At 38.2% G+C, this 14,473-nt stretch overlaps 1 protein-coding gene across 2 annotated transcripts in view; it reads right to left on the reverse strand.

Annotated features, from left to right (window-relative positions):
• Window positions 1-7,468: 7,468 nt before the first annotated feature.
• The window catches only part of tcea2 (transcription elongation factor A (SII), 2), a 92,035-nt gene continuing 85,030 nt past the window's right edge, over window positions 7,469-14,473 (reverse strand). For both annotated transcript variants that reach the window (XR_005630487.1, XM_039735016.1), the window contains one exon: window positions 7,469-8,413. Coding sequence is in view for 1 of the 2 variants with exons in the window: in XM_039735016.1 (XP_039590950.1) it covers window positions 8,405-8,413 (9 nt within the window). In the remaining variant the exon portion in view is untranslated. The remainder of the gene's footprint in view (window positions 8,414-14,473) is intronic.

Raw genomic sequence — 14,473 nt, forward strand, 5'->3', positions numbered from 1 at the left:
GGTGACTTTATGCCTTTCTTTTTTCAACTGCTGTCCAATCGTACTGTTGCACAGCATTTCCTGAGGTTACATTGGTCCCGTGTTGGACATAAGGGGGAATTTAAGTGGGGGTGAGAGACTGACCTACCTTAAGTTGATGTACGCTACTCTACTAAATCTCAAATAAAGGGCTATCTATCTATCTACAGTAATCCCTCCTCGATCGCGGGGTTGCGTTCCAGACCCCCCCGCGATAGGTGAAAATCCAAAGTAGAAACCATATGTTTGTGTGGTTATTTTTATATATTTTAAGCCCTTATAAACTCTCCCACCCTGTTAACATTATTAGAGCCCTCTAGACATGAAATAACACCCTTTAGTCAAACGTTTAAACTATGCTCCATGACAAGACAGAGATGACAGTTCTTTCTCACAATTAAAAGAAAGCAAACATATCTTATCTTCAAAGGAGCCGTCATAAAGGAGCGTCAGGAGCAGAGAATGTCAGAGAGAGCTCGCAAAGAAAAGCAAACAATCAAAAAATCAATACATGCTTTTAAGTATACAGAAGCACCGCTATAAAGCGGCATTTTGTAGAGGAGCCTCCGTGTCCTCTGTGCAAACAGCTCCTCTGTGCAAACAGCCCCTCCGTCAGGCAGAGAGAGAGAGTGAGAAAGATAGAGAGAAGCAAACAAGCACAGCGCGGGAAGCATATCTTATAGCATTGAGGAGTTTTAGTTAATATGCAATACATGCTCTGATTGGGTAGCTTCTAAGCCATCCGCCAATAGCGTCCCTTGTATGAAATCAACTGGGCAATCAAACTGAGGAAGCATGTAACCTAAATTAAAAGACCCATTGTCCGCAGAAAGCGGCGAACCAGCGAAAAATCTGTGATATATGTTTAGATGTGCTTACATTTAAAATCCGCGATAGAGTGAAACCGCGAAAGTCAAAGCGCGATATAGCGAGGGATTACTGTATATATCTGTCTATCTATCTATCTATCTATCTATCCATTATCCAGCCCACTATATTCTAACTACAAGGTCACGGGAGTCTGCCTTAGCCAATCACGGCCAACACAGGGCGCAAGGCCAGAAACAAACCCCGGGCAGCCCGCCAGCCCACCGCAGATCGATCTATCTATTGCCAGAGCTAAATTAAACATGCTAATAGTTTATCAATATGGCTGTAGTAGAGGTGGGACCCCTGGAATGGTGTATTTGATAGTCTTCGGAGACATGCTCTGATCAGAGAGTCATAAATAGAGCACAGAGGGTGACAGCATATTGTCAGTATTCTAGATGTAAAAAAGACGCCAGTTCTACAATCTGGTACTATTTTTTTTTTTTGTATGTATGGTCTAAAATAATGCAGCAAAACAATTGAATTACACCAAACTGCGAGTCAAATACAGCATCTTTACTGTAAAGCCAGTTTAGAAAAAGTTAGCAGCTAGTTCTTGAAAAAGGAATATAAAACAAATGTAACAATGAACTGGTCACGAAGTAAAGTCATTTGATTTGTCGAAGGCACGCGGTGCTCACGAAGAAGCGCCGAATCCTAAGCGATGCCGCATACCGTGTTTAAGTAGTAAACCAACGTTTATTAGAAAAACAATATATAACTAAAGATAAGTATAATAAACATCTTCTTGACATTAACTCATCTTTTAGCGCAGTTTTCTTTTCTTTTAACTCTTCGTATACTTACGTTTAATCATTAACGCACATAGCATGAGAAGAAGGGACAACATGGCAAAGAGTCTTAACATTCACATTTGCCATTTTTCCCCTGAAAATCGTGGAGTGGTGAGTGAAGAACAGATTGAAAATTCCATCAGGTTATCAAGGACATGGAAAGAAGATACCAGGGACATTGGGATATCAGTATGACGGCGGACTGTTACTGGACGCACCAGAAAAAGTGTACAAATGATGGTTTGCATGAGAGAAACTAAGAAGTGACAAAAACTAGAGAAGTGAAATGCAGATCAATGAGTATGCATTGTGGTTTTCTTTACATATATATTTAAAAAGTTTGCACTGAGTAAATATTTTAAGTTAAATTGATTTAGAATAATATATAAATGTTGCTATTTGTTACATTTTAATTGAATTTCTTTTCAATTTTGTACCTAAATGTGACATAATGGAAACATTCTAATTATTTTTTTATTGTGCTCCTGAATCCAAATAATAATAGTTATTCACAATTAAAACAATTAAAATAATTTTTCAGACCTGTGTAAATTTACTGAGCAAAGCATTTATGTGTATTTGTGTAACCCATTTCTTTTCTGGTATAATATTGTAATAAAGAATGTGTCTAGCAAAATGTAATTTGAGTAAAAATAGATGTTTGATTACGAAAATGTAGTGAACTAAAAGTGATAGTGGACAGAAAATCCAACCATCCATTATTCACCGCACTATATCCTAACTACAGGGTCACGGGTGTCCACTGGAGCCAGTCTCCAGCCAACACAGGGCACAAGGCAGGAAACAAACCCTGGGCAGGGTGCCAGCCCACCACATGGCACACACCCACACACCAAGCACACACTATGGACAATTTAGGATCGCCAATGCACCTAACCTGCATGTCTTTGCGAACCCAGCTGTCCTTACTGCGAGGCAGCAGCGCTACCACTGTGCCCCCCACAGAAAATTTTAAGTTGAAATATTTTCAAAACATACTCAAGTACAGTAAAAAAAAAAATAAGTATTGCTACTTTATTACTATACAACACTTCTTCTGGAGTGTTAAGGTGGATTTATTCTGCTCTCTTTGTGTATTGTAATCCTTAACCAGTTTCAGTTCACAAGATCATTTCCACAATATGTGACACTTTTTCATTTTTTAAGAACGTAATGGTACTGGATATAATTTCAGCTCTAGTTTCCCTAATGATTATAGCTATGAAAGCAAGAGCTACATTCTCAAAAAATATGTGAGTTGGGAGAGGGTATACGGATGAAAAGAGTCTAAACAAATTTTTGGTTTCCACGAGAGATCCATCATGCTTATAAAAGATATGGCCAGTGAGGATAGGAAACAAACATTCCAGGTTATCAGTATACATGGAGAGATAAAACTGTGGAAACTTAAGGTCTTTTGGAGCAACCCAAGTCAGGGTTCTGCCGACCTATCCAATTGTATATGTTCCCCTTAAAACATTTTGCAATGGCATACACCACATGTTAAAGTCATCAAGCTTGGTGCCATGTCATAGTTGTAATAGCAATAACACCAAGTGCTGTGGCAGAATACAGAAGAGGAACACAGAATGGAGAAGGAGCAGCGGCAACCAGTAATGGTTGGCACAAACAACCAGCAGCAAAAGGTCTTGCATACAGTTTAATCGTCAACTCTGGTAAGGATTTGATAAAAGTTGTGAGTTTTCTTCCCCCATTAATAGCGCATCAATTGTGCTTGTGTAAAGATAATTCCATAATATGTGGACACTGTGGCTAAAGGCTCTATTTTCTGTGGAAGTTTATCTTTTCAAATTGTAGATATACCCTCACCTAAAGGATTATTAGGAACACCATACTAATACGGTGTTTGACCCCCTTTCGCCTTCAGAACTGCCTTAATTCTACGTGGCATTGATTCAACAAGGTTCTGAAAGCATTCTTTAGAAATGTTGGCCCATATTGATAGGATAGCATCTTGCAGTTGATGGAGATTTGTGGGATGCACATCCAGGGCACAAAGCTCCCGTTCCACCACATCCCAAAGATGCTCTATTGGGTTGAGATCTGGTGACTGTGGGGGCCATTTTAGCACAGTGAACTCATTGTCATGTTCAAGAAACCAATTTGAAATGACTTTGTGACATGGTGCATTATCCTGCTGGAAGTAGCCATCAGAGGATGGGTACATGGTGGTCATGAAGGGATGGACATGGTCAGAAACAAGGCTCAGGTAGCCTGTGGCATTTAAACGATGCCCAATTGGCACTAAGGGGCCTAAAGTGTGCCAAGAAAACCTCCCCCACACCATTACACCACCACCACCAGCCTGCACAGTGGTAACAAGGCATGATGGATCCATGTTCTCATTCTGTTTACGCCAAATTCTGACTACCATTCTGAGACTCATCAGACCAGGCAACATTTTTCCAGTCTTCAACTGTCCAATTTTGGTGAGCGTGTGCAAATTGTAGCCTCTTTTTCCTATTTGTAGTGGAGACTGAGTGGTACCCGGTGGGGTCTTCTGCTGTTGTAGCCCATCCGCCTCAAGGTTGTGTGTGTTGTGGCTTCACAAATGCTTTGCTGCATGCCTCGGTTGTAACGAGTGGTAATTTCAGTCAAAGTTGCTCTTCTATCAGCTTGAATCAGTTGGCCCATTCTCCTCTGACCTCTAGCATCAACAAGGCATTTTCGCCCACAGGACTGCCGCATACTGGATGTTTTTCCCTTTTCACACCATTCTTTGTAAGCCCTAGAAATGGTTGTGCGTGAAAATCCCAGTAACTGAGCAGATTGTGAAATACTCAGACCGGCCCATCAGGCACCAACAACCATGCCACTGTCAAAATTGCTTAAATCACCTTTCTTTCCCATTCTGACATTCAGTTTGGAGTTCGGGAGATTGTCTTGACCAGGACCACACCCCTAAATGCATTGAAGCAACTGCCATGTGATTGGCTGATTAGATAATTGCATTAATGAGAAATTGAACAGGTGTTCCTAATAATCCTTTAGGTGAGTGTATGTCTCATGATCACATTTTACACATACTTAAAATTTCTTTATACACATAATATACAGTTTTATCTATTTGTAAAAAAACAGAAGTTATTTATATAAGGCTTTATTACAACTGTAGGATTACAGGTCATAATCCTCTTCATTGACATTAGAGCAGATTTTAATATCTTCTTTTCAGCACAATCTGCATGGCTTCACCACATTTTAGTTTAAAGAACTTAATGTCTATGAATTGGATCACATGTTGTCATCCCAAGATTCAGGCCTTCTTAAAATTTCATTGCTAACTAAAACTATGACAGGAGGCAGATTTTAACTTGTATAGCTCTCATATTGTGAAGCGATTCAGGCTTGGTAAGAGATGCTCCATCAACCACAGAAATAATCGCGGACTGCATGCCATTTTAACATTACATACTCTATCTGGAGCTGCTGAATATTAATATTGCCTTCTTAATAACAGTGGCAATAATTTCAATCATTTGTTACTAAGGTACAGTCTGTCCTTATTCTCCCTCTCTTCTGCATGTTCCACAGTTGGGCTCAGTTTCACCATCATTTACACAAAAGCATGGTTTCTGAGTGGATGGAAAACCTAAGCATCTTTAGGGAAAGACTTGGCTTCAGATCTTTATTGTACAGTAATCCCTCGCTGAATCACACTTCGACTTTCGCGGCTTCACTCTGTCGCGGATTTTATATGTAAGCATATCTAAATATATAACGCAGATTTCTCACTGCTTCGCGGGTTCCTGTAGACAATGGGTCTTTTTACTTCTGGTACATGCTTCCTCAGTTGGTATGCCCAGTTGATTTCATACAAGGGACGCTATTGGCGGATGGCTGAGAAGGCTACCCAATCAGAGCACGCAGTTAAGTTCCTGTGTGCTGATTGGCTCAGCAACGGAGCGGCGAAGTCGATTGCGCTGCATTAACCAGGAAGTCTCGTCTCACTCATTCAGCATCAACATGTTTCTCTTTTGTGTTTATCTTTGTGCTTAGTCAAGCCATTCGTTAAAGCTCCAAAATGATCTGTCTATCATAATGGCTGTAACATATGTGATACCGGAGATGTTCGATATCTTTAAAATAATATTTAGGTTTTACTGTATATAAACAGTGTGTTTACATACATAATTTCAATGAATCTTACCTAATATCTAAGAGAATACAAAGGGTTTATGCTGCATAACTGTGCGGGAAATGTTTCAGAGTGTGGGAGAGTTTATAAGGGCTTAAAATATATAAAAATAACCATATGAACATATGGTTTTTACTTCGAGGATTTTCACCTTTCGCAGGGGGCTCTGGAACGCAACCCCAGCGATAAAGGAGGGATCACTATATTTCACAATTTCATCATCAGTAGCCCGAGAGGTACAATGCAGAATACACAGGAATGAGCTAGATCTCCTTTCTGCCTAGCTCATACAGGCTTTAACTTCACTTTTCCTGAAGCTTGTAATCCTCAGTAGTTTTTCTATGGAATCTACCTTAGTTATATTGTCTTTACATTAATACCTACAGGAGCTTTAAAGATTGCACAAGTCAAAAACTAAAAACACAAGTGACTGCAAGATTGCTGCATGTGTCCCTTGAAACATATTGCTAGCTCGGTCCATATAGTTCATGCTGCTGAAGAAAAAAACAAAGATCTGAAAATGAAGTTTAAGGCCGCTTGTACAACTGTTCACATAGAAGTTTTTTTGACTAAATTTACCTTGCAAAGTGAGGTAATAAAAAAAAAAATAAATAAAAAAAATAAAAAACTTACTTGGATGTATCAATGGCAAATGCTGAATTTCTTGGATGCATGCAGGTGAAATAAAAATAAACTAGATGAAGTACAGAGACCCATAATGAGATAATATAGCAGAGCTAACAGACTGTATGTATACTGCCATACTTGCAGTGATGTGCCCCGCCACTCAGTCACGTCACAATCCAAGCTCCGACTTGCTGACCAGGCTACTCCAAATTGACGGCAAAGCAAAATAAGAGCTTTTGGAGCTGAAGGGGTTAGTGAAAACATGGGTGCACCGAAGAAGTGCTACTATGGACAAGGAAATGTCACAGATCAGACACAGCCTTGATCTGGTATGCTTGTGTACTTGGAGGTTTACTCCAGTGACTAAGATAGGGAATAACATTTTACAGTTGAGATGTAATAAGCAAAATGCTGTAGAGCTAAGTAGTTATGCAACACTGTGATGTGATACTGTGTCCGATTTGAGAATACCGAAAATGTTAATTAGGGGAGGAGAGGACAATGGAAACTTTTTTTTTTTTTTTAGATTTTTCAAACATTTTACATTTTTGGTTGGAATGTTTCTAGAACTACCTTCACGATACCCAAATACTTAGCAATCCAACACTTTACATAATTATATGATATTGGTATATATTAATTTATGATATCTATTAAGTTCAAATTGCAGAAAATATGTAATGAACAAAGACATCTGAAAGATACATTAATAGTGTTCTGGTGGAAACGGAGAATGATAAAGCGTTGCAACTTAATTTACAAAAATTGTTATTTATTCTCAAAAGGAAATTAAAATGAAAACCTATACAACTAATTAGCTTATTCTGAACCTAAAATATTTAGAAGATTTTGGCGCCTTTATGTGTAGTGTAGAGACAGCCACAGACTTGATACAGAAAACAAAATGATACGGTGTGAGCACAAGTTTCTAATGTCAAAAGTAGCCCTTTAGCAGGTAACCTGGAAGCGGTTTAACCAAAGCACAATATCGTAAAAAGAATTCACAACTGAACACGTATGTTTATTTAATAGGCTAGTGAAAAATGGTTCATATCACAAAAAATATACATGGTGTGTATTTTGCATTAAAAGTTATGATACTGTAACTAAAGTACAAAGTATAAAATAAACTGCACACGTTAAAGGAAATGAAATACAAAAAAGAGAAAAATTAGCAATAAGCCATGCTTAGAGACACTTTATTTCTAAGATAATTAACAAATTTATGCATACTAATAGACACAAGCAAATAAAGACACTCCAGTATCCAACAAATTTAATAAAGAAATTTATAGCTTTATGTTCAAAAGTGCTGTCATAAGAAAAGAACAACCTGAGAACATGACTACATTCACATCAATATACATAAGCAATTCTCAAGTTTTTATTAGTTTCTTTTTAACAGAGGAAAAATGCTACATATTTAACAGAAACAATATGCTGTACACAGGAATTTTAAATGTTTAACATCCTGGATATCGCCTGTTTTTTTTTTTTTTTGGGATTATAGCATAAATTGGAAATAACAGTAAACCAAAGTGTCTAAGCATGTTTTATAGACACATACGCGCGCGCGCGCACACACGCACACACACACACAGACACACAGACAGACAGAGTGTTTAAGGCAGGCTGTGAAAGACAATGCAAACAAAGGAATGCAAATTTCAAAGTAAACTTAAAGAAAAAAAATGAATGGTGCAAATTTTAGAAAATCATTAACTTAACAGAAGAATGTACAGACATCATCAAATAAAAAAGAAAATGAATAAAAAAAAGTTGAAATGTTATCTTTTCTTAAACATATACTGCATTAAAGGTGTTTATAACCTCTAAATTATATAAAGCTATATTCAGAGAAAAACTTTACAATTTCCTGAAATAAATGAAATGCCGATGCCTTTTCTTTCTTGGAACTGAAATCTTCACTGAAGTCTTAGCAGAACTAAAAAAAAGAAATAAAGACAACATATTTAACATTCGTGGGAGTATATAGCTCCAGAATAGTTTATTTCAAAACTAAGAAAAGCTGAAACAGTGAATTTTGCAATCCATTTACAAAACCACAAAGAGAATAGATAATTAAAAAAAACTACAATGCTGTTATATTTTTACTATGAAGTCAAAAATATTAATTATTCTTGTGGATTACAGTATTTATATCCACACATTATATATATTGATTAGATGAACTGATGTACACAATAGCAAAAAAAGATATCTATAAATAAAATTGGGGTCATTTGTAAAAACAGACAAAGCCTTGTGTATATAATCTTCTAACTGATTACATTACACTTGGGGGTAAATCTATACTAATAAAAGGCAAAGCCCTCACTGACTCACTCACTCACTCATCACTAATTCTCCAACTTCCTGTGTAGGTAGAAGCCTGAAATTTGGCAGGCTCATTCCTTACAGCTTCCTTACAAAAGTTGGGCAGGTTTTATTTCGAAATTCTACGCATAATGGTCATAACTGGAACCTATTTTTGTCCATATAATGTAATGGAGTTGAGCGCGAAAGTCGCGGGGGGGCGGAGTTTCGTGTGACATCATCACGCCTCCCACGTAATCACGCAGTACGTAGAAAACCAGGAAGACCTCCAAAAACCGCTGAAGAATACATACATTATATAATTAAGAAGCCAGCGAAACAATTAGAAGCGAGCGAGTGACATAAAACCATATTCAGCGGCTCACGTGAACTGACACAGTGCGCAGACAAAAAGCGAATTACACTGCTACGCTCAAATAGACAAACCACACGCCACGGTGCAATAGTAGAGCCTTCGCCTCTAGCGCCGGCTTCCGGGGTTCGATTCCCAAGAGGGGATGTACTAAGTATGTACGCGCGCTTCCCGATACATTTTAGCCTCGCATCCCCTTGGTTTGAGACGATGAAAAGTATGCGGTTAACGCAGAAAGACAGATCACCAATTGAAGCTTTATGAATAATGGGTACTTTATTCGCGATCAATGACAGTTTTGGTAAAGCCATATTCAGTGTATTCATTAGATGAACGGTAAAAAAGTAAGAGCGAGGGGAGGATGACTTATTGAGGCACGCAGGCAAAACCACAATAGCACGCGGGCTTGATGTACTGTAGTGCGCATCAACTCTATCTGAATTGCGCGATCAAATTTGAAAAAATATATCTTTTCAAGTTCTATTTAGTCCATATGTGTCAAACTCAAGGCCCGCAGGCTACATCCGGCGTGACATGTAATTATATCCGGCCCGCGAGATCATTTTATATACTGTATTATTGTTATTAATGGCCCGGGGATATGAAGTGCTGGTAACACAATAAACTACAGATCCCATAATGCAGCGCTTCAGCTGCCTTGCTGAACACTTACCACGTTAATCAAGTCTAGCTTATGATGCTGCAAGTTATTGCGAAGCTAGCCCACACGATGCCGAAGAGAAAAGGTGATTCTGAACATAGAGCCTTTAAAAACCGATGGGAGGCTGAGTATATGTTTACTGACATTGCCGGTAAACCCGTGTGTCTCATTTGTGGAGCTAATGTGGCTGTAATTACAGAATTTAATCTAAGACGGCACTATGAGACAAAACATCAAGATAACCTGAAAGACCTGAATGCAATGCACAAGATACAGAAAGCAGAAGAGTTAAAGAAGAATCTGACACTTCAGCAGACGTTTTACCCGTGCAAAATCACAAAGTGATTTCAAGTGAAGCTACTTTTATGGGAGACACAAATGCACCAGTGCAACTTGCCCCACTTTCCCTGTTGCCAAGTAATGTTGAACCAAGTCGACACTACGGTGTTCCCAAATACGCATTTTGTTCATAAACTGAGTGCACTGCGCACTGAGTTCGCACTGAGCTTTGGTGACTTTGAAGGACAAAAAAGGAATTTTGAGTTGTTTCGCAACCCATTTCCTGTCGATGTGGAAACTGCACCTGTGCAGATTCAGATGGAGGTGATTGAGCTGCAGTGTAATGGCACACTGAAGGCAAAGTACGATACTGCACGGCCCGCACAGTTTATTCACTCCATTTCCGCACAAATGCTCCAGCTCCGTCTACATACGGCTCAAACCTTGTGCATGTTTGGTAGCACATATCTGTGTGAGAAGCTCTTCTCAGTGATGAAGACTAACAAAACAGCACACAGGAGTCGCCTCACTGATGAGCACCTGCAGTCCATCCTGAGAATCTCCACAACACAGAACCTCACACCAAACAAACGAACTTGTTGCCAAAAAAAGATGCCAGGCTCCAGCTCTGATAAAATGACATATGAGCAAAGACAACTGAATGATTTGATTTGTTATTGCTGAAAAGAACAAATTTTATTTATATTTCCAGGTTTTGTTATGCACCATGTTCATATTTGAATTTGTATAATTTTGACAGGATATATTTTTATGGAGAGCAAAATCTTTTGGGATATTTAAAATTTAAGTTTATTTTTATATAAAATTACATAAGAGTAAAGAAATTTGAATGTTTGTTCTTTTAACATTTACTTTATTTCTAACTTGTATAATTTAGACAGGATATATTTTTATGGAGAGCAAAATATTATAAGTTATTTAAGGTTTGAGTTGATTTATTCCGGAATAATATTCTGTCGACTAAATAAAAATTCCTTCTATTTAAAATTTAAATAGAACTTCAACATATACGATAGTTGTGTGTGTGTGTATATATGTAGATATGTACAGTATGTATTACAATTACATTGACAATCATGTTACGTTATTTTCAAAATGTTTCCTTTTCTTTTTCATTGCTTCTTAAACACACTACTTCTCATGGCTATGAGATATTTTGCTATATATATATATATATATATATATATATATATATATATATATACATATATAAATATATATATGTGTATATATGATGTGTATATATATATGTTTATATATGTGTTTGTCTGTGTGTGTGTATATATATATATACCAGCAAAACAATTACATTGTCAATCATGTTACATTATTATTAAAATGTTTCCTTTTCTTTTAACTTCTCCGCTGCCAAGCACGGGTATTTTGATAGATATATATATATATATATATATATAGATAGATATAGATATATAGATATAGATATATATATATAGATATGACAACAACACTCATATCAATGAAAAAAACAATTACATTAACAATCAAGTTACGTTATTTTTTAATTTTTCCTTTTCTTTTCATAACTTCTTTAACACAGTACTTCTCCGCTGCGAAGCGCGGGTATTCTGCTAGTCTATACTAATAAAAGGCAAAGCCCTCACTGACTGACTGACTGACTCACTGACTCATCACTAATTCTCCAAGTTCCCGTGTGGGTAGAAGGCTGAAATTTGGCAGGCTCATTCCTTACAGCTTACTTACAAAAGTTGGGCAGGTTTCATTTCGAAATTCTACGTGTAATGGTCATAACTGGATGGTATTTTTTTCCATTTACTGTAATGTAGTTGAGCTCGAAAGCTGTGGGGAGCGATGTTTTGTGTGACATCATCACGCCTCCCACGTAATCACGTGAACTGACTGTCAATACAGTGCGTAGAAAACCAGGAAGAGCTCCAAAAAGCGCTGAAGAAAACATGCATTATATAATTGAGAAGGCAGCGAAACAATAAGAAGCGAGCGAGTGACATATACTACCATATTAATGAGTGCTGCTACTTCGGAAAGAAAGCAAGGTGTAAACCTAAACTTTAAATTAAGTTCATAGACAGGCTACGCTGGCGTTTCTCATGCCCACGGGTAATGCGGATACAAGTTTAATGAGAGGACGAGGATATAAACGAGTTTTGATCACTTTGTAACTAAGTTAAAATTGCAGGTGAAGGGCTGTGCTTATGCAAATTCCGAGAGACTGTGTTTGTGGGGGATTGACAGTTAAGGCGGGTGGGGGAGTCACGCCATCATCTCCCCTCCCATTTATCTAATTTCGCTCTGAGCTGAGCTCCGCAGCTAACGAAGTCTTTCGAAGCAACATCGTCACACTGCCACCAAATACTCACAGAAAAATCTACAAGTTAATACACACGCTGTCTCTAGAGTTTCTCCACACTGAATCCTCCAGGCACTACTTACAAAAGGTTACATTGACAATCATGCTACGTTATTTTTAAAATCTTTCCTTTTCTTAGCACAAGCACAGCTGAGAAGCTTCGATGCATGTGTTCCATAACGCGTTAAAAAATAATGCATTTAATTACACTTTGCATTACAAGCAAAGGGGAACTTTTGTCAATGCATGATTTCCTGGTACACCGATTACTTTGATCAGCGCATCCCTATTCATTTTACCCTCGCACCACCTTAGTTTGAGAAGAAGTATGAAAAAATATGTGGTTAACACAGAAAAACAGATCACCAATTCAAGCTCTATGAATAATCGATTCGCCATCAATAATTGTTTTGGTAAAGCCATACTCATTGTAATCCTCCTTCCTTTTTATAATTTTTCCGCCACTAGCCATGATTAAATGAACGGTAAAAAAGTAAGAACGAAGCGAGGGTGACTTATTTAGGCAAGCATATACAGGTCCTTCTCAAAAAATTAGCATATTGTGATAAAGTTCATTATTTTCTGCAATGTACTGATAAACATTAGACTTTCATATATTTTAGATTCATTACACACAACCGAAGTAGTTCAAGCCTTTTATTGTTTTAATATTGATGATTTTGGCATACAGCTCATGAAAACCCAAAATTCCTATCTCAAAAAATTAGGATATCATGAAAAGGTTCTCTTAACGAGCTATTAACCTAATCATCTGAATCAACTAACTAACTCTAAAGAACTGCAAACGCGAGGGGGCGTCCGTCCTGGTTAAGGACGGCTTCCGGGTGCGCAGCCGGCACTTCTGCCACACAGGGGTGTGGCCAAATCTAATTGCCGGGAAGCAGCTGGAGCCCATCCGGGTTCCTATAAGAGGTGGCCACCTCCCTCCAGTCATTGGTGGATGTCGGGAGGTAGTTGGCAGAGCTGGAGAGAGGACAGGAGGCGGCCAGAGGAAAGGCACAAGGACTGTGAGCCCTGGACTTTGGGGGAATCGGTGCAAGAGGCACTGGGGTTGCACGTGAACAAAACTTGTAAATAAACAGTGTGTTGGGTGAACTTATGATGTCCGTCTGTGTGTGTCCGGGCCAGCTTTCACAATATTATATATATATATATATGAATGACCTCGAAAGAGCGCTGAGACTTTTGATATCATGAACGTGTCTGCAAAAACTGGGGTATCCTGCCCAGCAAAAGTCGAGCAGACGGCGCGCGCGCATAGCTGTGCCGCCCTTTGAGACGCTGACTGCGCTTCTGCCTTAAGTCAAAGTGAGCACTTTTAATTTTTTTCATCCTCCCCCTGAGCTATAGCCCAGACAAGTGCAAACACGGGACCACTTTTCTACACCGCGGCAAACTAATATTAAGGCGATTCGCAGTTTCTTTTGCACGTATACGATTATGAGGTCGTCAGCTCGGATTATGAAGACACGCACACGAGTGGAGGACTGACAGTGCCATCACAGCCGATTAATGGCAGGGACGTCTCACCAGTCTACACAAGACCCACGCGACTGTCCCAAAAAGCGATCATAACGTCAGCAAACACATCTCTCTATACTATATAAAAGAAAAAGGCAACTTTCCTTTCTTTACACCTTTTTTCCTTAGTGTATGTGTGTGTGTGTATATATATATATATATATATATATATATATATATATACACATACATATACAGTAGGTACGGAATGTATTCAGACCCCCTTCAATTTTTCACTCTTTGTTATATTGCAGCCATTTGCTAAAATCATTTAAATTAATTTTTTTCCTCATTAATGTACACACAGCACCCCATATTGACAGACAAAAAAATAATTTTTGAAATTGTTGCAGATTTATTAAAAAAGAAAAACTGAAATATCACATGGTCCTAAGTATTCAGACCCTTTGCTGTGACACTCATACATTTAACTCAGGTGCTTTACATTTCTTCTGATCATCCTTGA

Source organism: Polypterus senegalus, chromosome 14, assembly GCF_016835505.1.
Source record: "Polypterus senegalus isolate Bchr_013 chromosome 14, ASM1683550v1, whole genome shotgun sequence".
NCBI lineage: Eukaryota > Metazoa > Chordata > Cladistia > Polypteriformes > Polypteridae > Polypterus > Polypterus senegalus.